General features: G+C 33.8%; 1 protein-coding gene across 3 annotated transcripts in view; it reads right to left on the reverse strand.

The window, feature by feature from the left end:
• EXOC5 (exocyst complex component 5) overlaps window positions 1–26,905 on the reverse strand; it is a 79,733-nt gene that overhangs the window by 22,747 nt on the left and 30,081 nt on the right. Inside the window, exons 12-19 of one of the 3 annotated variants that reach the window (XM_089907747.1) lie at window positions 25,844–25,991; window positions 15,880–15,988; window positions 12,238–12,358; window positions 10,963–11,049; window positions 8,623–8,731; window positions 8,214–8,429; window positions 2,732–2,783; window positions 1,831–1,936 (exon numbers count right to left, since the gene is read on the reverse strand). In XM_089907747.1, coding sequence (XP_089763873.1) covers window positions 1,831–1,936; window positions 2,732–2,783; window positions 8,214–8,429; window positions 8,623–8,731; window positions 10,963–11,049; window positions 12,238–12,358; window positions 15,880–15,988; window positions 25,844–25,991 — 948 coding nt within the window. Of the gene's footprint in view, window positions 1–1,830; window positions 1,937–2,731; window positions 2,784–3,956; window positions 7,558–8,213; window positions 8,430–8,622; window positions 8,732–10,962; window positions 11,050–12,237; window positions 12,359–15,879; window positions 15,989–25,843; window positions 25,992–26,905 lie in introns of those variants that run through there. The other 2 variants (XM_089907748.1, XM_022570481.3) reach the window with 2 other exon arrangements.

Raw genomic sequence — 26,905 nt, forward strand, 5'->3', positions numbered from 1 at the left:
TGGAGCTCAAATGAGGTGAAAAGGGTGTCACACAGTAAAGTGTATGTGTATGTAAATTTAAAACATATACATGTATATACACACATAAAGCCCTAGAGCACCATCCACTGAGAAGGAGTGTGGCACCGATATCTCAATTATAAGCACATCTCATGCACAAATTGTAGTTTCTAAATACCAATTTCCACTAAAAGGCAGAGAAACAGCTGATTCCAAAGATGGGGCAGGCAAGTACAAGGTAAGTTTGGAGAAACCTGTGTGCCCAAATGTAAGAAAGTACTTAAAAAATGATGGCAACTTGTCAAAGGACACAGGAGCCAACTTGAAAGGGCTCCCATTGACCAAACGGGGAATGATTTGAGATTCAAAATAAATAACAGATTATAATCCATTGACTAGAAAACCGTGAATTCACAGATATTAATAACCTGAAATTTTGATTTCAGGAGCAGGATATATACATAGCTTCAAACGACCTCCTCACAAAATACTTACAAAGGGAGGAAGTAACTTTACAGTGAAGAAGCCTGATAGGTAGTACCTTAAGCAAGTGATCAAAATGAGTATCATCAGAAATAGTGCACTGAAATTGTGCACTACCTCATAGGATGCAATGAGAACACAGAATTGCTTTTGTAATACCCCTGCCAAAAAAGCAACTGGAATCTATTCACGAGGAAACAGATAAACCAAATTTAGGGACATTTTACATAATAACTGGCTTATAATCTACAAAAGTGCCAAGGGTAGTATAAGTCAAGGAAAGACTGAAGAACCATTCCAGAGTGAAAGAAACTAGAGACACCACAACCCAAGACAACACATGATTTTGAAGTGGATCCTTATAAAACATTATTGGGACAACTGGTGAAACCTGAATGGGGTCTTAGGATTAGATGGCAGTAATATATCAATGTTAATTTCCTGATTTTGATGGTTGTATTGTGGCTATATAGGAGAATTTCTTCTCTTTGGAAATACAAAAGTATTGCAGGGTGATGGGGCATCATGACAGCAACTTACTCTCAAAGTGTACTCTCAAAATTTTATTTGTACCATATTTACAACCTTTCTGTAAGTTAGAGATTGTTTCAAAAATTTTTCTTTAAAAAGCAGAAAGCAAAAAAATGAATCAATAGATTCTTATTATTCTTAAAGAGCTGATAAAGGAATTCAATGATTAAAAAAACAATTTTAATGACGAAGTCTGTCCAGTTCCTGGGTCCACTGTGCACATATATGGTATTCAAAACTGTTTTAGTTTTGTGTCATTAATTCACCCAGAAATTCTTCTCACACATGACTTTCAGAATCTTAAACACACACACATACTCACACACTCTTCCTGTTAGTTAGGATAGTGACATGTTCATAGGTGCTGTTCAGTAGAGAGAAGCTATGTGAGTTCTATTTTTATCAAACAAAAATGTTTGTAAGTATTACTATAAAAATAACTTCTCCCCCTTGTGGCAAAAATTGAAAATACATTCTGAAGAATCCTAATATAGAGGCACTTAGTATTATTCGTTATAAAGTATTTTCATATAATTTTATGTGAATCCTCTAGCACACAGCATTTGCAAACAATATATTTAAGAGGTAGTTTCACAGTTTGCTTTAGTTCAGCATTGTCCAGATTCTATTTGGATAATATTCTCTATAGCAAAAAGCTGCAGGTTTGATAGACCACCACAACAAAATGCCAGAGTTCAAAGAAACCAAATTTACCCACAGTATAAAGATTAAAATGACAGGCAGGTAAAAAGGGATGGCCCCATTCCAAGGCGCCTGCCTATTTAAGATTACAGGGGCATCAAGAAGGATTCCTACCTCTCAAAGTTTAATCTAAAAAATCTGAAAGTCCACCATTGGAGATTAATTCCTTGGAGTTGGTTCCATCCAATCTTCAAACTTAGTTTATTAATATGAAGATACTCTGGAAGAAAGACATTTTCCTTCATTTAAGATTGCCAATGGTGAAAACAAAAGGAAGTCACTCATCTGAGTATAAATGAAACTTAATTTAACTCATTCCAGATTCTTATCCCTATTCTTACCCCTCCATACTTCTTCCTATTAAGTGACCAATCACTGATAATTCTATGTTTTATTGACCTTCCAGTGATTATAAAGTAATTTAAGTGGTTTTTGAAAGTAAACTTAATTCCAGTTTCAGACTTTTAAATTAAAAGTGGCTCAGTTGGATACTGTCTCTTCAACACAGTAATATAAATATTAGTGTCTCGGCTAAAATGAATTATTGACAATTTTAATACATGTTGCACAGTACATATTAATATAGGAAAATACATGTTAGCAGCAGCATAATGTTGACCATGTTCTAATCCATTCCACCTGCTCAAATATTAGTAAAAATAATTATATATTTGTAATGCATCACTGCTGTCTAGTGCAAATCTATGCCTTCTGAATAAATGACTTTCCTCTGAGCTTGTTTGCTGTTTGGAGTATGACTGTTATATATTCATATTTAAATTAGCTTTGTATGGTGAGGCAGACTATAACCTTCTAAACCACTTAGAAAATGAGCAAGTATAGTTAATTACTTGTCTCTCCACCACAAAAGTGTTATTAATCACAAGAACTGAAGTTTAGTGTTACCTCCCAGATAACAATGTTAAAGTATACAGGGCCTAGTTTAAAAATATCAGTCTTGTTAAGCACAGGGTTATCAACCCAGCTGCTTCAAATCACCAATTAAAATTCTTACTCTCTAATGTGTCAGGTTTCTCTCCTATATACACTTGAGGGTTGTTTCTCCCCTAAATTTGGAAAGAGAAAGATTGATCAGTGGTAAGAATAAAAGTTAAGAGTTAAGGCAATTTTAAAAAGATTAAATATGCAATATTTGATTACATAAAAATGACCCCTATTGCTAATACATTGAGTACATTTTTCTCCATGTTTTCACTCCAGCATTAGCCATTTAAAACTACCAATGCACTAAATAAACAACAGAATTGGCAAACTTGTGACATTAAAATAGTCTGTTTTTGAAGGTAGAAATACTGATTTCTTCATATCTTTCAAGGTAGAGTTGTCATTCACTCCCATGTTACAAAATATGGTACAAAATACCTGAAGTCTTTCTGTTGCAAAAATTATTACTCAAACAGTAGTATGATTATGCAAAATAACTCACTAAAGAACTTTTTGATGGAAAGATTTCTAGTAGGTACACACTTAATATTCAATTAAAATTTCATGACCACTTATAAAATTTTAAAAACCAAATTTTATAAAAGTATGACCACACACCGGACACATTACGAAAAAGTCTAACAGTAAATTAGGTATTAGCCCTGTATCTCAACTTCATAATCTAAACACTACAACGAGAACCAAACATTGGATGAAAAGAAAATTAGACTAAGCAAAACTAATGAGCCTATCAAACAATATTTTATGTTGCATAAGGAGAATAGTGTATAGAAGATAAAGTGTGAGAAACATTCAGGTTTCTATCTGAGTCTTTTACTTAGCTGTAGACCTTGAGCAGATCTACTTAAAACTTTCTGTGCACGGGGGCTGTCAAATGGAGATAACAGTACCCTACTCCTAGCGCTCCTTTGAAACCAAATGAGATAATGTATGTAAAGGGCTTAGCACAGTGCATGGGACTAAAGTCAATAAATATAGCTATACTTTATTATGCATCAAAATTTTTTAAATGCTATTTTTACTTTAGGTAGAATTATTTACAGTAACAATATGGACTGGTCTTTTCCTCCAAAGTACACAACGTATTTCAGGACAGACTTCTTCAAGCAGAGAGAAGTACTACAGGGACTGAATATAGTTAAACTAATTGGATGAAAGCTCAGAATGCTTCATATGTCAAATTCTCCACTAGAAATCACTATGCTTCCAGAAAATATGTCATACTTCTGAGTCAATGGGCAATAAACGGTAATACATAGAATATTTTTGTATTAAAAAAAAAAAAGTTAAACTCCCAGATCTGAGCTTTTAAAGTCACTAACAAATTATGCACCCAGGGAACGAACTTACTCTCACGTGCAGTTCAAGCATGCCTTAAGCACTACTTCATAAACATGACCACCTTAATGGGTTTTGTGGCATTTCAAAAACAAAAATCTCTTTATCTAGATAGATGTAAATATTTCACCATCATAGATGAGAAAAAGGCATTTTAAGGAAGCAGTAAATTCTCCACTTTGAGTCGATCTACTGGCTAATTAAATTATTTTATGGTGAGTGAGAAGGCTGATATTCAGAGAGTGATATATTTAAAGTGAAAGGAAAGGGATGGTCTAAAATATACCATCAATTAACTTACTTAGAAGCTCTTCTTAAAACAAGAAAGGTGCTAGGGACTTGCAAACATGGGGATATTCAAAATGAGGCTACTAATAACTGCCTTGAAATAGTCAGATAACCAACTGTCTAAAGATGCAACCAGCCATTATTTAACAATTCCTCATAAGAAGTATTCAGCTACTTTGGTTAGCTGTCATTTTCAATATCATAACTTATAGAAGTTAGACTTCCTTCTTAAACCTGTGTTCTGTATTTCACTTTCTGTGTTATGAAAACATAATACACTCAAGCTTTTTATCGAGTGTTTCTGCATTTTCTAAAAACGCAGTGTTTAAGAGTCTATTTTCAATTTCAAAACATTATCTAAACATTGCATGTTAGCTCATGTGAAACTACGGAAAATTATAAAGATTTTCTTTATTCAAATGTTGACTAAAGTTACTGATATACAAAGTTCCATTATTGCTACCTAAAATTTTACCATGTGCATATGAAAAACATTTTACTTATTGACCATCTCTTTTGAGCCATATATTTTGAGAATTTTGTAGTGTCCATTAATATGAAAAATACTTTCAAAATGAAATACAATGAATGCAAAGAATGCATACTGCTTTATATAACAAAGTTTTTTTCTTAGAGAAAGACAATCTGTTTCTAATTTTGATTATATAGTCAAGTATTTTTCTGCTTAAAAAGGAAGACCTATGCTATGAAAAATAAGAAACATCTTAAAAATTTAAATAAAAAATAATTTATAAAATTCAGTATGGATGTCCTCAAAATGTAAAAATGGAGTGAAATAAAAAAAAAAACAATTGCAGGGAATTTGTTTATTGAGCATTAATGTTAACACTTTAAATTAAGTAGTCACTTATGAGTTTTCTTTGTTACTGTCCTGTCAATGGACATAACGGAAAATATTGCACAGAACTCAAACATGGAAATAATAATAAAATATCTAAGCAACAAATATATGTTTTACATTTAAAAAATTAATCCAAACAAAATAATTTGAAGCACTTTTCTGATTTGGAAGTCTTAAAGTGTTCTCTCATGTTTTATTTGATATTTTTTTCCCTTTTTTATTTTTTTACAAATTGACACTGTGTACAAAGAGTTCAAGTGGCCAGTAAAACTACTGCTTTAAAATTGTTGGCTTTAAGTAACAGAGGTATAATTTGAATTCACATCAGAGCTTTCTAAAATGGCAATAGTACAAGCATATGACTTTCTCTAGTATCCAAAACCTGTTCTGGCTTTCCTTTGGCTAAGGAATAGAAAATTAGACAGCCTTCTAAAGCTGCCACAATTTCCTAAAATGCTTTGACAAAAGTTGGCATACTTCATTTCTCTTGCTTACCCTGATAACACTGGGCTAAACAGAAAATGAAGAAAATTCAGTCAATAGTAACTTAAACAGTAGCTAGCTCGCTCTGGACCTGGAAGTTTGGGTAAAGCTGATGAACATTCAGAAACATATTTCTTTTCTTTTTTTTTTTTGCGGTACGCGGGCCTCTCACTGTTGTGGCCTCTCCCGTTGCGGAGCACAGGCTCTGGACACGCAGGCTCAGCGGCCATGGCTCACGGGCCTAGCCGCTCCGCGGCATGTGGGATCTTCCCAGACCGGGGCACGAACCCGTGTCCCCTGTATCGGCAGGCGGACTCTCAACCACTGCGCCACCAGGGAAGCCCCAGAAACATATTCTTAAAATTAGTTTTCCAAAATTAGGCCAAAAGCCTACATTAAAGGAAAAAGAAAAGTCAAGAATGAGTTGAACATTAAAGTTTATCTGTTCCTGAAGACTATGAAAAACACAATGAAAGCTGAAACACTACATATAGCTAAGAATGCATTCTCACAGAGCAAGTTTATAGTTTTTAGAGTAAAGATATTTCTAAATTTCTGCTTGATGTTTAAAATTTTATAAGTGATTTATTATGCCATCATATTAAGCCAATTCAATTAACTACATTCAGTAGGAATCGCTTCAGAAATGCCCTGAAAAAGGTAATGACAGAAACTACAGATTTAAAAAGCAACTAGTCCTTGCAAAGTTTATCTCGAGACTTAGAATATAATGCTAACTATCAATTCCCAATTCCTCTTAAAATAGAAGACTACCTGCATGTTTAGCCATTCCATCTTATTCCAGTTTTGCATAAAGGTAGAAATCTTAAAGGACTGCATTGTTGCTAAACACTGTCAATACTTCTCATATGCACCATTTAGACCATACCTCATTTTTTTACTTCCCTTGTAATAGTAAAATAATGAATAAATATGGTCCTTTAATTAAGATCTTCCACCTTATCTTAAGCAAAATATAAAATAAGGTTTAATTTCTTGCTAGCATTGGCTTAAAAATCTGTTTACCAAATAAGAAATTGTAAACATTTAAGTTTTTTTTTTTACCCAGAAAGCAGATGTATTCTGATCCACTGCTAATACCTACATAAAACATTTCATCATTTTAGTTTTGTTTATAACATTTTTCTTGGAATAGTAGTATTGTTGTACCTCCGAAAAATCCAATCAACCAACTACAAAAATTATGCCCAATTGTTAATTAACCTTCTGAAAGAAGCAAAAAGTTCTCTAGAAAAACCTAAAATAACCGGATTCACAATTACCAGTGCTGAAAAGGTCATTGAAAATTGATAAATAATAAATGTAGTTTTGCTGGATTTTACCCATCTTTAGTGCAAAACAGGATGGTGAAATTTCCCAATGGACTATGTTAAAGAACATGAACCAGAACACTGGTAACATCTCATTTGCCTTCTGACACTAACATTTTCCAGGATGAAAACAATGACATATAGCTTTACAGAGTTTGAAATTTATAAGTTCAAAAACGGAATTAAAGTCCAACTTAAGGGAAAAGAGCAAAATATGCTTAGTAGTGTCCAAATTTCAAATAAAATCTCAAGGGTAAGTATGGCTGCTGTTTTTCTAAACAGTCATTTATCAATAAAATGTTGGCTGTGTCATAAGAAACCACCTGTGCTTTCTATCAACCAAGGCCTGCTGAAGTACAACACACTGCCCTTGTAAATTCAACCTCAGCTGAAATGTCGAGCAAGGCGGGCAGATCTATAGTCAGCACGAAGTTGTACGAAGGAGTGAAGAATGTTCTTGTCCAGATTAGCAAGTTGTTCTCCTGAGCAGACTTGCTTTAAATTATCTGGGTTTACTACCAGAAGATTGCAAAGTGCATGCAGAGTATCAAAAAGCTGTAATACCAGAGGAATCTGAATTGAGATAAGGGAAGGAAAAAAATAACATTGAAACAAGATAATGTTTAGTTTTACAATCAGTTTGTAAATTCTTCTCACTTACGTACTGTTATTCAGGACTTAACTAATGATGGAGAGTTCAATGTCAGAATTTTTTAAAGTTCCTGAAGCGTTAAAACTCAAATATTTCAGACATTATAAAACTCACTATAATCTTTTTGAAAAGATTCATATTATGCCAATTTTCTTAAATAGTAATAATCATTTATACTTTTGTAAACTAGAATTAGTTATCATTGATTTAGCAGGTTTCTTAAATAATTTAAACATTAAGGGAAACTGATTTCAGAGAAAGGTACATGAAGAAAGAACATATTTTCCTGATATCTGATATATGCAGCATTAGTCACGGGCGTTATTTAATAAGGTCATTCGGACTATGGAACTGAAATATGGCCTTGTCTAAAATAAAGCTCAAAGCAAAAATGTGTTAATATTGAAAATATGACTGCAACAATACTTTTTCAGTTAGGAAATGTTAGATCTGTTTCACTACAATGTCAACAAAAGTTATAAAATTTTCACTGATGATTATAAGTCAGTACACATTTTTTATGATCTGACTTATGTTCTTGAACCTATTTACAAGTTTGATATTTGTGAATACATACCTTGAAGTCTTTGGCACACTTCCTATATTCAGCAACATCACAAATTGCTAACATGCCACCCATACAACTATAGGAATATTGTTGAAGATGCTCATAAATAAGTCGATGAAAACGTACTCCAAGTTCCATCAAAACTGTATCCACATTCTTCCCATCCATGGAATTTTTAATCTTCTCCACTTGTTTTCTTACATAAGCACAGACTTTAACACAGGCCTGTAAAAATTTTTTCTATACTTATTACATAGAAATGTGTATTAGCTTAGCTAAGGGGAAAATACATATAGTTTCTCATTAATCTCTAAGTATAAAATAAAAAAACGTGGAGAATAAGATACATCAATGAAATGTTAACAAAAGTACAAACAAAGCAGATATTCTTAGTAGCATACGGAATCATTTTACTCACATTAGTATACTGAATCAAAACATTGTTTTCATCTTCTGGCTTAAAATCTGTTTTCTTTTGTTCTGCAGCCAAGATATGCTTCATTTGTCCAATCATACAATTTAATGTCCTAGAGAATTGAGAACACCATGTATTTGATCCATTTAATTTACTTTATATTTACTTTTATTTATATCATTTATAATAAATTAAATTATTTCATTTCATGTCACCATGAGACTATTTTACTATGGGTATACTTTAGATTTTAAAAAAGTAAATTCTAGGTCTTGACATCAAAGACCTCTTAGTTTTATTAGCTTCCTGCTCAAAACACAGGGCAAAGATTCATTTGCCCATTACTCTATTTAAGGAAATCTTAAAGATCTTAGAAGACTGTCACTAATTTGTTTCCTTAACAACTATATTTGGAGAATGCTTAGGAAGGCAGTAAGATAGAGGGGCTTATGAGGAATGGCCAAGGTTTAGAAGAACAGGTGAGAAGAACCCGAGTTTCACAGTCTAAGGACAAGCAGGAGGCTGAACAAGTGGTACTGAAGACTCAGTTGAGAAATGAGAGTATGTGTTTGTAATGGTACAAATAATGTTTGAGTTATGTGGCATTCTCCAACAGCAATCAGCCATCCGGTTATGGGAATAAAAGAGTCTGCATTAATCCAGATTTTAGGATCTGTAAGATAATTATGGTTAAAGGAAATAAATTTTAGGGTAATTACGAGGGAGTAATTAAAGAGATGGACCAAGCAATCTAAGCACAACAATGAATAAAATAAAGCTGGGAAAGGATAATAGATTGGCAAAAGACAAAGATATTAAGGGCTACAGTTCCTGTAACTAACTTATATTCAAATATGTTTTCTTGAATAGAAGAGAAAGGAGGAGAATTACAGTAAATAAAAATATGCCCAAACCTAGTAGCGTGGGCTTTAGAATTTGAGTCCCAAATATCCAGCATTATGATCTTGAGCAAACTACCTCATTTCTTTACGCTTTCATTTCCTCACCTGTAAAATGGGAATAGTATTTCCTACTTAATAAATGAAATTATACAGGTAAAGATTCTTGTACTGTGCCCGGCACATAGCAAATTCTTTTTTTTTTAAAAATAAATTTATTTATCTATTCATTTATTTATTTTTGGCTGCATTGGGTCTTCATTGCTGTGCATGGGCTTTCTTTAGTTGCGGTGAGCAGGGGCTACTCTTCATTGTGGTGCATGGGCTTCTCATTGTGGTGGCTTCTCTTGTTGCGGAGCACGGGATCTAGGCGCGCGGGCTTCAGTAGTTGTGGTGCGCGGGCTCAGTAGTTGTGGCTCGCGGGCTCAGTAGTTGTGGCACACAAGCTTCATTGCTCCGCGGCATGTGGGATCTTCCCGGACCAGGGCTCAAACCTGTGTCCCCTGAGTTGGCAGGCAGAATCTTAACCACTGTGCCACCAGGGAAGTCTGCAAATTCTTGATAAATATTGAGTTGGCCAAAAAGTTCGTTCGGGTTTTTCATGTTACAAAAACCCGAACAAACTTTCTGGCCAAACCAAATAGTAGCTATTATCATCATCAATAAATAAATGCCCACTATCATCTCAAAAGACAGAGATTCACTGCTCCATATTATGAACAGGTAATTAACTACAATAAACATTACAAAAATTTTTTTGAATGTAGAGTCTGCATTCACTTAATGGAAGTTACTTTTAGAAAATCAGTAAATTTATTTAAAGCATTTCAGATATTAGCCTGACAGTTCTAACTGAAAATAAAATCTTCTATGTTACATACCATTTTTAAGGAGTTTGGAGAGAGGGAGAGCGAGAGGGTGTGTGTGTGTATGTGTAGGAGGGGGCATTTACAAAAAAAAATATTAAATAGAATCTGCTTTAAAAGTAAGTCTAAACATACTGACTTCCATAAATAATAAACCTGGAAGGCAATAAAAACAACATTCTAATAAAGATGAAAGCAATATGTAAAAGTAAAATCAAACGTTATAGCAGGATGGTGGAATTAAAATGGACTTTCTTCTTCTCTGAAAATCATTTTCATGTTGTTACAATGGTGTTTTTACAATTTTAAAAAAATGCAAGAGATAGCACAGGGAGATCAGCTCGGTGCTTTTTGTGACCACCTAGAGGAGTGGGATAGGGAGGGTGGGAGGGAGGTACAAGAGGGAGAGGATATGGGGATATACATATACATATAACTGATATACTCTGTTATACAGTAGAAACTAACACAACATTGTAAAGCAATTATACTCCAATAAAGAGGCTAAAATTTTTTTTAAATAAAAAAATAAACACAACAACAAAAATGCAAGAGAAATAGTAAAACTAACAACTTGCCTGTCAATGCCAGTATCTAATTTCATCTCCATCTGTTCAATTATTTCTTTTTTCTTCTGAAGGCATTCAGATAACTTAGGAGAAGAGCTATTGAATGTTTAAAGGGGGAAAAAGATCACATTAGTAGCCTTACAATTCTAACAGTTTTTCATAGGCATATGTGTATAGCTATATACCTACACACATGCATACACACACACACACACATTATTTTAATTTGCTCCCCAATCCAAGAAGCATATAAATAGTAAAGTAATTATTTAGTATTCACTATGCCCAATTCATTACAATAGTCATGCTAGGAAAAATTAACCCGTTAAAAGAGAAGGAAGAGGAGGATTTAGATTTATTACTTTCATCTGTGAGGAGACATCCCTTTAGAATATAAATATGTGATTTTGAAATTCTGAAATTATTTGGTTTCCTTTTTAATTAAATTTCTGGTATTTCAGTAAGAAAAATCACAAAGTCTTGAGAATATCGCAAATTATACTAACTAAAATTTGCAGACTAACACCCAATTCAATTGTATTTAGCTTTCCTATATTAAAAAAAACGAAAAACAAAACCAACTTGGTAGCCATATTTACCTTCTGAATATTACCTAAATGTCAAAAAACACCCAAAATATTAAAGAATATGCAACCCTAATAATTACGTGAATTCTTTGTTATGTGACATTAGAGCTCTTTAAAAAGTAAATTTCCTTTCAAAATGTGATTCAGGGATCACAAGTAATCTTTATCTTTGAGATCATTTCTAGACTAATTATTTCTTGGCATATCAACGTTTATACAAAATGTCTAGAATTTTATCTTCTATATGAATATTCATCCTCTTTAATTATAGTACTACACATACAATTTTAAAAATCACGTTCACATATACACTACCTTATTTAATCCTTACATGCTTTAAAAGTTCACATAAATTGATAGGAAGATATAAACCAAACCTCATTTAATGCCTCATCAAAACCTGTCCTATTAATCTCATAAAATTGTTATTGTACATCTTTTTATTATAATAAATGGGAACAAGCTAGAAGTTGTCTTTCATATCAGATTTAGGTTTATGACACATTCAGTAAACCAAAATTAATACCACAGAAGGAAAACAGGAAGGCAAGGAAGAGGAAAAGGGCTTTTACTTATTTCACACCTTCCTGTTCCTGTTTATGTTTTAACGAACATCTATTACTTTTAAATTTTAACAAGAAGTAGAATACTGTAATATTCATTGTAACACCAATGAAAATCAGACAATTTGACTAACCTTATTAGTGGCATAAGGTGATCATTAAACTGCTTGTCAAAAAGATGAAAAACAGTATTGGCCTGGTGCACAACATCCAAAAAATAGAGATTTGCATTCCTAGAATCTGAAGAAGGAATTCCTAAAGTTGGAAGGCATGTGTATGTTAGAATCATATTAAAGAAATTCATGTAAGCAACAGAAAAAAGAATGTGGTTTTATATATACAACATGCATAAAAGTAACTGCTGTTTCATTAAATCAGCAATAATTTTTGTGGACAGAAGAGTAAAATTAAGCTTGTTAATAATTTAATAAAATTCATCCAAAGTTTTTACATCCAAATTTTCACTATCTACTCAAGTCTTCATTATTTGTGGAGATAAAAAATAAATAAATAAATCAATAAATGAATCATCTTGGACTATACCTTCTCCTTCCCTTTTCTGCCCTCTTATGCGCAATGATTCATGAGCCATGAATACGCTTCTACCATTTTTCTTATAACTATTTTTCTTATAACCAGGCCTCTTTACCTCTGATAACAGTTAAAATAATTTTCTTATTAGTATCCTGGTTCAAATCTCCTTATCTTTTATGCTATATATTGTTGCCATAATAATGTATTTAACATATTTCACTCACCATGTTCTCTACTATTTCCTCAAAAATAATTCAAAGTCTCCTCACTGTCAAAATAATAAATTCCAGATTTTCAGCACTGTATTCAAGCCACTTCACATTCTGACCCCAAAACAGACAGCTGATCTCTCCAGGTTTGTTTCCTCTCTTGTAAGAGAGTAATAGTTAAACTCTAAGGTCCCTACTAACCACAGACATTTATGTTTCTAGCTAAAGTTCAAAGACATAAGGGGCTAGGAAAAATACTCACAGAAAATGAGAAAACAAAAGTTTAATACCTAGAGTTCTTTACAGGAGGAGGATTTTTTTTCAAAGTTTTAAAAATGGAAAATAAAGGTGTTTTATTTTCCCATAAACGACAAAATCACCAACTGATAAGAAAATTAAAGGCTCCCACACAAATTTACAAGAGAAAAAAATAAAGTCAATACACATGTAGAAAATACTAATCCTTGCTATTAATGAAAGGCATGAAAAGGCAATAGTGATGTACATTTTTAACCACTAAATTATTAAAATTTTTAAAGAATATTTAGTGGTGTGCAGAATAGCTGGTATAATCATACATGCCAGCAGCAGTATAGATTAGTGGGAAAAAAACCCTTAGGAAAATCGTTTATACGTATAAAAATTTTTTTAATTTGCAATACACTTTGATCTGGTAATTTCACTTCCAGAATTTTATCCAAAGAAAATAATTCAAAATAAGGAAAACACTTTAAGCTCTACAATTGTTCACTGTAGCATTATTTATACTACTAAATTGCTGAAAAGATCCAAGGTGTCTAATAATAGGGGGTGGTTAACTTTATAATATATATGCATGACAGAATTTTGTAAAATCATTAGAAATAACAGCAGTATGTACTAACTAAATAGCTGCATGGAAAATGTTTATGAGTATAAGGGACATTCCCATCCTACCAGGAAATTTTTTAAGCCCTTCCAAATTATGAATACTGCTATTAAAATGAATAAGCTAGGCTTCCATACTAGGTAAAGAACAACTCCTTCATACCATATAGAATCAAATTCATGTTACTTTTTTATTATCTTCTTTAATCTTCACATCTTTGAGGTGGATATTATTATCCCAATACAAATAACCACATTAGCTTATTTGTAAATGGCAAATGTTAAATACTTGATGTCAAGTTTCTGCTGTATTGGGTGGAGTAGGGGGGGAAGCAGGCTACAAATGCTTATCTATGTCCTGCAGGTTAAAAAAAAAAAAAAGGGTAAGAATAAACCACAAGGTTACTGAATTATGGGTAATTTTGCTTAACCTTAGAAACTTTATGGAATGAAGTTATATACAAACATTTTTGAGCATATGCTATGTGCTTTCTAGGTGCCTATAATGGCAATTAAGACAGATAAGATTCTTAAGACAGGTAAGATTCCCATGAAGTTCACTATTCAAGAGAACTTACATGCTGTTCTCTCTACTTAAAATACTCTTTCTCCAAATATTCAATTTACTCCTTCGCTTCATTCAGCTCTCTGGTTCATGTCTCCTCAGAGAGGCCTTTTCTGACCAGCCTTTCTAAAAAAGCCCTCTGCCCCTGAATTCCCCATCCTACCTCCCATTACTATTCTCTATTCCTTACTCAATTTTATTTTTATTCATTGCACTTACTAGTCATTTGTCTATCTTTTCCACAAGAATGTAAGCTGCATGAGTACAAGGTTAAGGACTTAATAAGCATGTGTTCAATGAATGAATTCTGGTGAGTGAGGCAGATATTAACAAGTGAAAATTTCATTGTAACAAGTGCTATGAAAAAAGTTAATTCAATGATGAAATAATGTGTAACTAGGCTGGGAAAGGGGTGTCACTTTAGCTAGGTCGATCAGCAAAGGCCTCTCTAAGAAGGTAGCACCTTAGCTAAGATCAGAAGGGTGAAAAGCCAGACATGAGAAGAGCTGAAGGAAAAGGATTGGGGGGTAGGGAGATACCAAGTGCAAAGAACCTGAGTGAGGAAAATGAATGAAGACCAAAGGGGCTGGGGTAGTGAGGGGAAATGCAATATGAGATAAAGATGAATATATAAGAGGCCAGATCAAAAGCTATACTTTCATAAAGAGTTTTTTGTTGTTTTTCCCCTAAGACTAACAGGAAACCACTAAAGGGTCTTAAGCAAGAAATTTTAAGATCCTTGAATTTATAACATAACTGTTACATGGAGTCAGTTATTTGGAAAGGTAAGAATGTACACAAAGAGACCAGTTAGGAATGGACAGAGATGATAATCTTTAAATCAGGGTGGCATCAGCAAAAATGGAGAAAAGTAGACGAATTTGAGTTATGTTTCGCAGTATACAGACAGGATTTGCTGATAGACTGGCTATCAGGTTTGATGAAAAGAAGAATTATGACAACTCCGGGGTTTGGGCCTTGAGCAAACAGTAAATAGTAATGCCTTTTAAAGACATGGAAAAGAAGGGGAAAGGAAGAAGTTTAGGTGGAAGATAAAGAGTTTCATTTGGGATATATTAAATTTGAGATGCACACAGAACAGGTGAGAGAGGTCAAGGAGGCAACTGAATTAATGGGACTGGAATTTAGGGAAGAAGTCATTATCCTATTAATACCAGTAAACCCAGAAGACCAAAAATAAAAGAAAAAATTTTATATGAATCTATTCCTCTCCAGGCTTATTTTGAAAAGGCTTACTTTCCTTTCTAAATCTTACTTTACTCAACTGTCTCAACCAGAATTGCTGTCACTTCCATTTCTGCTCCTTTGGCACTTCATAGCTTACAGCATTGTATTACATTCTTCCATTCACTGTAGTGACTCATGTAGCCCTGGTCAATGTAAGCAATATGAGAACTGTGTCTTTCTATAGCTTCTAGCATCTGACAAATCCTTGTTACAGAAGCTCAAAAAGCATTTTGCTGCACTGAACTGCTTTCGACAGATAGAGCTGAATATATATAAAACAACATTATGCATAGTTTAACCGAATAGGATCAAAGGAATTTAACACGAAGTATAACACAAGTAAATACACTTACCAGCAAGTCCTGTTTCCAAGGCATAATCAATATGTTCAATACATAAAAATTCCACAAGAATGGTAAAAATTCTAAAGGCATTCCTTGGTAAATCAGAAGGATCAGAGAGCTTTAAAAACAAAAACCAAATACATCATTCCTCAAGTTTACCTTTAAAAAAAGGCAATACTTTTCTTTTTTTTAGCAATCAACTTTGTATAAGACATAGTCAGTATTCAGGCATCAAAATGATAACTTAAAACTCTTCCTGCCCACCCAAAATGCCTTTCTCATATACATACAGTTACAATGCTCCGTGTCTGTCTACAACTCTCCTGGCTTAGACTAGATCAATGTTTTTCTGACCTGGATTGTAACCCATTAGTGGACTGTGACAAGAAAGAAAGAGAGAAGAGAAGAGAGACCCAATAGAAAATAATGTCTAAAGTACACATTAAAACCAAATATGTTTTAATGAAATAAACACATATAAACATAACATACACACACACATAAATACATATAATAAATGTACACTCAACTGCCATGTAAAGTGCCTTTCTTATTGTGAGTCACAGTAAAAGAATTTTGAGAGCCGCCAAATGAACAAATGCTATTCTAGTAAAACTCAGAACAAAAAGGATTCTTTATTTTATTGGAGGGTGGGGATGGGAAATCAATAACAGACACACTATAAAATACGACAGGCTCAAATCCCACTTTCATCACTTCCTGGTTGAGTGAACCCTTGAGATGTTATTTAACCCCACCAAGCCTCAATTTCTTCATCTGTAAGGTAGGAATAATATTAATAGTATTTATATCCTAGCCCTGAGGTGAAAATAAAGTATGAAAATGCATGTAAGGTATTTTTAGCTCAATGTTTGGCACATAATAGGTTCACAATAATGAATTTTCATTTTGATGTTGATGTTGCTGCTGCTGATTAACTACTTAGTAAAGGAATTATTAGCAATTATGCTGAGAAAATTAAATCCCTCTTTAAAAGTTAGAAAATTACCTCTCAACTTCTTATAACTGCTTCCTATATTATTTATCAATTGATTGTTGCCTATTTGTAGTCTCCATTTGTGATCCACTCTCAGAGTAATGGGCACTGAAGTGCATAACCCACTTTAAATTCCCTAAATCTCTACTGATTATAAATACTAATTTGGTATTACTCAGTTCCCTTCCTGGTCTTCTTAATACAATCCTAACCTTTACCCTTCATCAGTCTCTCTACCACAACCCTCACCTTCCTTCTTTGCTCACTGATGCTTAACAAATGCCCTTAGCAAGCCACAAAGCATAAATTTAATTTTTCACATTCCTCCTCTCTACATCCGTACATTCATGCATAACTCATTGAAGAGGTAGACTGAATATGTGTAAGGATATAAAAGACATAAACAACATTGTTAATCAACTGGACCTAACTGATATTCATAGAATACGCTATCCAACAACATCAGGATATACATTTTCTTTAAGTATTCATAAAACACTTACCAAGATGGATCATATTCTGGGCTAAAAAACAAGTCTTGATAAATTTAAAATGGATTCATATCGCACAAAGTATGTCCTCTAACCACAACGGAATCAAATTTAAATCAACAGAAAGACATCTAAAAAATCCCCTAATATCTGGAAATGAAATAACACACTTCTAAGCCACTCTTGGGCCAAAAGAAATCAAAAGGGAAATTTATAAGTATTCTGAACTGAATGAAAATAAATACAACAAATTAAAATTTGTGGTATGCAGCTAAAGCAGTACCTTAAAGGGAAATTTATAAGACTAAATGCCTCTATTAGAAAATAAGAAAGGTCTCTAATCAATGTCTCACCTCCACCTTAAAAAACTAGAAAAAGAAAGAAATGAAACCCAAGTAAGCAGAAGGAAAAGACGTAATAAAGAGTGGAAATCAATGAAATACAAAACAGAAAACAGAAAAGTCAATGATACCAAAAGCTGATTCTCTGGGGAAACCAATAAAACTGATAAACCTCCAGCCAGAATGATCACACACAAAAAAATACCAATCATCAAAAATGAATAAGAGACATCGCTAAAGATTCTACAAACGTTAAAAAGATAATAAGCTACTATATATAAAATAAACAACAAGGTCCTACTGTAAAGCAGAGGGAACTATATTCAATATCTTGTAATAACCTATATTGAAAAATATATATATTATGTATATATAACTGAATCACTTTGCTATACACCAGAAACTTAACACTGTAAACAAATTATACTTCAATTAAAAATCACACACTCAGACACAAAATCAATTGACCATAAAAAAAAGATAATAAGGCAATACCATGAACATCTTAATCCCAATAAATTCAACAATTTGTGTGAAATATACAAATCTTAAAAGACACAAACTACCAAAGCTCACTTAAAAATAAACAGGTAACTAAAATAGCTCCATATCTACTAGAGAAGTTAATTTGTAGTTTAAAACCCTCACAAAGTTAAAAACTGCAGGCCCAAATGACTTCACTGGTGAGTTCTACCAAATATTTAAGGAAAATATAACACCAATTTTACATAAACTCTTCCAGAATATTGAAGAGGAAGGAACACTTTCCAACTTATTCTATGAGGCAAACATCACCCTGATACCAAAACTACACAAAGACATTACAAGAAAAAAATATGTATACATCAATATCCCTCTTGAAGGCAAACACAAAAATTCTTAACAAAAGTTTAGCAAACCTAATCCAACCATACATAAATAGGATAATACATGATGACCAATGGGGTTTATCAAAGGAATGAAAAGTTAACATTTGGAAATCAATGTAATCCAACCACATTAACAGAACAACAACAAAAAAAGCATTTGACAAAGTCTAACATCTAATCCTTATAAAAACACCCAGAAAACTAGGAATAAAAGAATTTCATCAATCTGATAAACAGCATCTATGAAAAACAAATGGGACCTAATTAAACTTAAAAGATTTTACACAGCAAAGGAAACCATAAACAAAACTAAAAGACAACCTACAGAATGGGAGAAAACATTTACAAATGATGCGACTAACAAGGGATTAATTTCCAAAATATACAAACAGCTCATGCAGCTCAGTAACAAAAAAACCAACAACCTAATCAAAACATGGGCAGATGACCTAAATAGACATTTCTCCAAAGAAGACATACAGATGGCCAAGAGGCACATGAAAAGATGCTCAACATCATTAATTATTAGAGAAAGGCAAATCAAAACTACAATGAGGTATCACCTCACACCAGTCAGAATGGCCATCATCAAAAAGTCGATACATAATAAATGCTGGAGAGGGTATGGAGAAAAGGAAACCCTCCTACACTGCTGGTGGGAATGTAAATTGGTAAATGTAAATTGCAGCCACTATGGAGAACAGTATGGAGGTTCTGTAAAAATGAACTTATTTCCAAAACAGAAAGAGACTCACAGACACAGAAAACAAGCTTATGGTTACCGAAGGGGAAAGCGGGAGGCGAGAGGGATAAATTAGGAGGCTGGGATTAACATATACACACTACTATGTATAAAACAGATAACCTGGGCTTCCCTGGTGGCGCAGTGGTTGAGAGTCCGCCTGCCGATGCATGGGACACGGGTTCGTGCCCCGGTTTGGGAAGATCCCACATGCTGTGGAGCGGCTAGGCCCGTGAGCCACGGCCGCTGAGCCTGCGTGTCCAGAGCCTGTGCTCCGCAACGGGAGAGGCCACAACAGTGAGAGGCCCGCATACCACACACACACAAAAAACAACAGATAACCAACAAGGACCTACTGTATAGCACAGGGAACTATATTCAATATTATGTAATAACCTATAAGGTTACATATTTATATGTATACATATCGCTGTGCTGTACACCTGAAAGTTACATGATATTGTAAATCAACTATATGTCAATAGGGGCTTCCATGGTGGTGCAGTGGTCAAGAATCTGCCTGCCAGTGCAGGGGACAGGGTTCAAGCCCTGGTCTGGGAAGATCCCACATGCCACGGAGCAACTAAGCCCACGCACCACAACTACCAAGCCTGGGCTCTAGAGCCCTCGAGCCACAACTACTGAAGCCTGCGCACCTAGAGCCCATGCTCCCCAACAAGAGAAACCACCACAATGAGAAGGCTGTGCACCTCAATGAAGAGTAGCCCCTGCTCGCCACAACTAGAGAAAGCCCGTGCACAGCAATGAAGACACAACACAACCAAAACTAAATAAATAAATAAATAAATAAAATTTAAAAACCTATACATCAATAAAAAAAATTAAAAAAAAGAAAAACCTACAGTTAGCATCATATTAATGATAAAGACAAGAATAATGCAGGGTATAGGGAGGGTGGGAGGGAGAAGCAAGAGGGAGGGGATATGTGGATATATGTATACGTATAGCTGATTCACTTTGTTATATGGCAGAAACTAACACACCAGTGTAAAGCAATTATACTCCAATAAAGATGTTTAAAAAAAAGATTAAAAAACAAACAAACAAACAAAAACAATAATGCAAGGTATATGCTCTCGCCACTTAGAGTCAGCATTGTATTGGATGTTCTCACCAGGGCAATAAGGCAAGAGACAAAACAACAGGCATCTATATTGAAAGGAATAAGTAAAACTGACTTTATTGGCAGAAAACATGATATTCTATACAGAAAATTCTCTGGAATCTACAAAAAATGCTATTAGAGTGAGTTTAGTCAGGTTGCAGGTACAAAATCAACATATAAAAAGCAACTGTATTTGAGAACTCAATATTGCTAAGACGTCAATTCTCCACAAACAGAACTATAGATTCAAAGCAATTCCAGTCAAAATCTCAAACTTTTTTTCCCCAGAAAATGAAAAATTGATTATCAGACTTATATGAAAACGCTTTCTATGGTAATGTTAGAGGACTCACACTACCTGATTCAAGATTTATAGTTACAGTGATCAAAACAGTGTAGTATTAAACTTCCAGAAGAAAACATAGGCAGTACATAGGTCTTAGCGATATTTTTTTGGATCTGTCTCCTCAGGAAAGGGAAACAAAAGCAAAAATAAACAAATGGGACACAATCAAACTTAAAAAGCTTTTGCACAATGAAGGAAACCATCAACAAAACAAAAAGGCAACATATTGAATGGGAAAAGATATTTGCAAATGATATGCAAGATAAGGGGTTAATATCCAAAATATATAAAAAACTCATACAACTCAATATCCAAAAAAAACCTGATTAAAAAATGGGCAGAGAATCTGAACAGACATTTTTCCAAAGGAGACAAACAGATGGCTAACAGGCAGATGAAAAGATGCTCAACATCACTGATCATCAGAGAAATGCAAATCAAAACCACAATGAGATACCATGTCACACCTCATACAGAATGGCTATCAAGTCTACAAACAACAAATGTTGGCAAGGATGTGAAGAAAAAGAACCCTGTACAATGTTAGTAGGAATGTAAACATTCCTACTGGCACAGCCACTATGAAAAACAGTATGGAGGTTCCTCAAAAAACTGAAAATAGAACTACCATATGACCCAGCAATTCCATACCTGGGTATATATCCAAAAAAACCAAAAACACTAATTCCAAAAGATACATGCACCCCAATAGTCAGAGCAGCATTAGTTACAACTGCCAAGATACAGAAGCAACCTACGTGTCCATCAGCAGATGAATGGATAAAGAAGATGTGGTATATATATACAAGGGAATACTACTCAGCCATTAAAAAAAATGAAATTTTGCCATTTGCAGCAACATGGATGGACTCGGAGGGCATTATGCTAAGTGAAATAAGTCATACAGAAAAAGACAAATACTGTATGATATCACTTATATGTGGAATCTAAAAAAATGCAACGGACTAATGATACAACAAAAAAGAAGCAGACTCACAGATGCAGAGAACAAACTAGTGGTTACAGAGCAGGGGGGCAGGGGGCAATGTAAGGGTTGGGGAGTGGCAGGCAGAAACCACTGGGGGTAAGATAGGCTCAAGGTATTGACAATGTGGGGAATATAGCCAATATTTTCTAATAACTGTAAATGGAAAGTAACCCTTCAAAATTGTTGAAAATTTTTAAAAATATGTATTTTTTTAAAAAGAAAGAAAACTTAAGGAAATAAACAAAAGAAAGAAAATATAAGAGGAAATCTTTGTGACCTTAGGTTAGGCAAAGATTCCTTAAATATGATACCAAAAATACCTCCCATAACAGAAAAGTGTTAAATTGGATATCATCAAAATTAACAACTTCTATTCTTTGAAATACTCTTTAGATATGAAAAAGACAAGCCACAGACTGAAAGAAAACATTTGTAAATCATATATCGAATAAATGAATTTTAACCAGATATACAACTGTCAAAAAATAAGAAAACAGACAACCCAATTTTAAAAAACGCATGCAAAATACACCAACTAATATACATGAATGGCAAACAAATGCAAGAAAAGATGCTCATATTTAGTCATTAGGAAAATGCCAACTAAAACCATAGTAAGGTATCATTACATACCTTATTAGGCTCTAAAATAAAGACTGATCATACCAAATGTTGGAAATCATGTGGAACAAATGCAACTCTCTCATATACTGCTGGTAAGAATGTCAAACGAAACAACTTTGAAAAACAGTTTGGCAGTTTCGTAAAAAGAATTACCGTATCACATCATATAGCTACTCAGGAGAAATGAAAGCATATGTCTGCATAAAGACATATGCATGAATATTCACAGCAACTTCATTTGTAATAGTCAAACACTGGAGCCAATCTAAACTGCCATCAATAAATAAATGGATAAACAAATTGTGGCATATTCATTAAATAAAATACTACTCAGCAATAGAAGAACATACTAATTAATACACACAACATGAATGAATTTCAAAATATTTATGCTGAGTTAAAGAATCCAGAAACACATGTATACACTATAATATACTATAACCCCATTTATTAAAAATTCTAGAAAATTAATCAATTTCTTGAAAAATCCTATTTAGCTTTCAAGACTCAGTACTGAAGCAACCCCTTCTTTTTGAAAACGAATCTATAGTGAAGCAGATCAGCAGTTGCCCAAGGACAGAAATAGAGGCGAAAGGGAGATTTTAAAAGGGCAGAAGGAAACTTTTGGAGGTGATGGATCTGTTCATTATCTTGACTGCGTTACAGTTTCACAAATGTACACATAATTTACCAAAGTTATCAAATTGTACAGTTCAAATACATGCAGCTTATTGAATGTCAATTATATCTCAAAGTTACTAAGTTTTTTAAAAAGAAAGGAAAAAAAACACCGATCTGCTCATTACACTGCTCTTTTTAATATCCTTTAAAGTTTCCATCATCACCTAACAAGGTCAAGTCCAAATTTCTAAGTATGGCATACAAAGAGTTTTTGTCTACATTTTCAACCTCCTGACTTATTACTCTCCCCATATCCTTTTTTAGTTCAAGCATTTCATACTGCGTGATTGATATCTGTATGTCTTTGTGTACGTAATTTTCTCTATTCCTGAAACAGCCTGCCAGAATCATCCTCTTGAAGATATCCTATTTAGCTTTCAAGATCCAGACCTCAAATGTCTCCTCCGTTTTAAAATCTTTCCTGATACTCTTTCTCAATTCCTTAACCAGGCAGAGCTGGTTGTTTCCTCTGGTCCCAGCAGTGTTTACCTACCTTGCACTAATTCTTTATATGTCTACCTCTTTTCTCCACACTATTCAAAAGTAATGTAAATGTCTTGTATTTATAACCTCAATGCCTAACATGGCAGATGGTACAAAGTAAACACAAAATAATGTTTGTTGGATCAGACTGCAATGAATTAAACTGATTTTCAATCTCATGGCTTTCCAGACAGAAGGTCATGATTTAGACCTAGTTGCTGTGATTCAAATAAATATGTTAACAGCTTCATGTTTGATGACCTGATGCTTTAGAAACATTTTAATATATTTCCAGTATTCAGAAAAGTACAGATATTACTGTACCAAATATATCCATCACCTACCCAGATGTGTCATATCTTAACATTTCTCCAAATATACTTCAGATTTTCTTCCTTTTGGGGGGCAGGAGTTGTCCAACATTATACATATAGATAACGTCCCTTAGGTATTCCTCCCAAGGCAACCACTACTCTGAAGTTGTTTATCACACCCATGCTTATGTATGCTCCTGAATAATATAAAGTATTGTTTTACTTTTTAAAATTTTATGTTGTGGTATACAGAATATATCTTTTCCCCATTTTGCTCTTTTCACTAAACATTGCATTTTTGAGATTTATTCATGCTGATGATACATGTAACTCTAGTTTAGTCATTTAAATTGGTATATAGTTTTCTAGTATATGAACAATGTTAGTTTATCAATCCTCTTTACAGCACACTTTGTTTCTAATTTTTCACCACGACAAACAACATAGCTTATGATGTTAGACATGTCATGTGCACCTACAAATTTCTCTAAGGAATTAACAAATTACTCTCCAAAGTATACCAATTTTTACTTCCATTGGCAGTGTATGAGAGCTTCTATTGCTCCACACCCTTACCAATACTTAGTATCAACAGACTTCTTAATTTTTGCCAACCTATCGAGAATGACAGTATTTTCCCCGTTTAAGTTTCATTTCCCCACTAGTGAGACTGAATATCTTATTGATAATTTATATTTTCTGTATTTATGTGTAGCCTTTGACTTGTTTTCTATTGATTTATATTTATATGTATAATTTATATTGATTTACTATCTATCAATATAAGTATATAGACAATATACATCAATACAAATAAAAAATTAAGACTGCCTCAACTCTCAACTTCATACTTAAGAAGTACGTACCTCAGTTTCTTCCTCTGTAAAACAGGAATAATAACCTCACAGAAATGTTACAATGATTAAATGAGTTAATAACATACCTAAACTGCTTGGAATAGTGCCTGGAACATAGTATGTGGTATACAATTATTAATCACTAACATTTGTTTTATAAATCTTCTGCTAGTGGGCTTCCCTGGTGGTGCAGTGGTTGAGAATCTGCCTGCTAATGCAGGGTACACGGGTTCGTGCCCTGGTCTGGGAGAATCCCACATGCCGCGGAGCAACTAGGCCCGTGAGCCACAACTACTTAGCCTGCGCGTCCGGAGCCTGTGCTCCGCAACAAGAGAGGCCACAACAGTGAGAGGCCTGCGCACAGCGATGAAGAGTGGCCCCCGCTTGCCAAAACTAGAGTAAGCCCTCGCACAGAAACGAAGACCCAACACAGCCAAAAATAAAAATAAATAAATTAAAAGAAGGCTCAACATTAAAAAAAAAAAATCTTCTGCTAGTCATATTGGTTGCAAATACCTTCTCAGAGGCTGTGACTTATCTGTTACTTTGTTAAAGTATGTTTGTGAAAAAAATTCTAATTTTTTTTTTTTTTTTTTTTGCAGTAAGTGGGCCTCTCGCTGTTGTGGCCTCTCCCATTGCGGAGCACAGGCTCCGGACGCGCAGGCTCAGCGGCCATGGCTCACGGACCCAGCCGCTCCACGGCATGTGGGATCTTCCCGGACTGAGGCACAAACCCGTGTCCCCTGCATCAGCAGGCGGACTCTCAACCACTGCGCCACCAGGGAAGCCCAGAAATTCTAACTTTTAATGGAGTCAACTTTTCCTTTCCTTTGATATCTGTGTTCTTAAACATCCTTCTCTCCCTAATGCTCTATTTCTTTATAAGATAGGTCTAACTTTCCCTTTCATAACTTGATTTAATATCTCACTAAAGAAAATTTGACATGCTCAACTTTAAAATTATGTTAAAATATACTTCTAAATAACTTAAAAATTATTCTGTTCCCCAAGCAAAAGTCCTATTTTTTTATTACAATAAACAATTGTTCCTAACCAGAGAAAAATTAAAATACACAACTATATACAAATAAAATAAATTTACAATTACTCTTACCCTATGACATCTTTCAAAGGCTTGCTTGGTTTCTTGTAAAAGATTAACCACCACTTCTTGGGATAGGAAAGTCTCTCCATGAGTATCGATACTTGGCCCCAGTGGTAAGTTGGTACGCTGTCTAATTCTCTCTTTCAAATCTTGAATACTAGTGCATAATACCAACAAATGAAAAAAGAACACTACTATACACAGATTTCAATTTCAAATACTCTCAAACTTAGTATACATGAACTAAGAAAAAGAAAGAAGAAAGAAAAATAGACCAACAGCCAGGAAACCTAAAACTTCTAATTTCAGTAAGTAGTTCTGTAAAGTGAAGCAAGCATTAATCTCTAAACAGAAGACGTTCGTCTGAAAAATGAGTAGATTTGGAGTTATTATCTCTAAAGTCTCTTTCAACTCTACAATTCTGACTCAGTAGCCCAAAACTCCTTGTCTGGTTTCCTTAGGAAGTGGACTTTTCCAAATAAGTTAATATTCCAGATAACTAAATGGTCCTGCTTAAAACAAACTTTAAAATTTTAAAGATTTTTAAACATATTAACCCTTTAAACATATTGTACATTTCTTCATTATCATTAAACATAATTTAGCTTTTCTCAATGACTGAGGGTCATTAAGAACATTTATTACATGATAGTATCTTTAGAAAATTACTTTATTTTTTGGTCCTAGAATATATAGCTCCAGGCTGTGAACTAATTTTTCAAAACATTCTTATGATTGTTTTTTAGGTTTTCTCTTTTACTTACTACTGCCTTTGAGATGTCACTTCTTATTCCTAATTATAATCTCTCCATGATCATTATTTAATATATGACAAACTGGGAAACAAGAAAATGATTTGGGTGTGCGTTATGTGAACTGTCAACTCTGATTATATGGCTCCACAGAGGTCATTCTGATTCATCCAAAAATCAACTCAATTCCAGATAGTTGAGATCTAGATAACTCAGTTGCCACCAATTCTTACAGCAAATCATTTAATTTTATTCTAGTAGGTAAGTACATTCACGTTTTAATGTATTACTTAAATAATTTTATGCCCAAGTCATGAAA

The sequence above is a fragment of the Delphinapterus leucas genome, chromosome 2 (genome assembly GCF_059928025.1).
Source record: "Delphinapterus leucas isolate spDelLeu-1000000601 "Yukka" chromosome 2, BTC_Dleu_Yukka2, whole genome shotgun sequence".
NCBI lineage: Eukaryota > Metazoa > Chordata > Mammalia > Artiodactyla > Monodontidae > Delphinapterus > Delphinapterus leucas.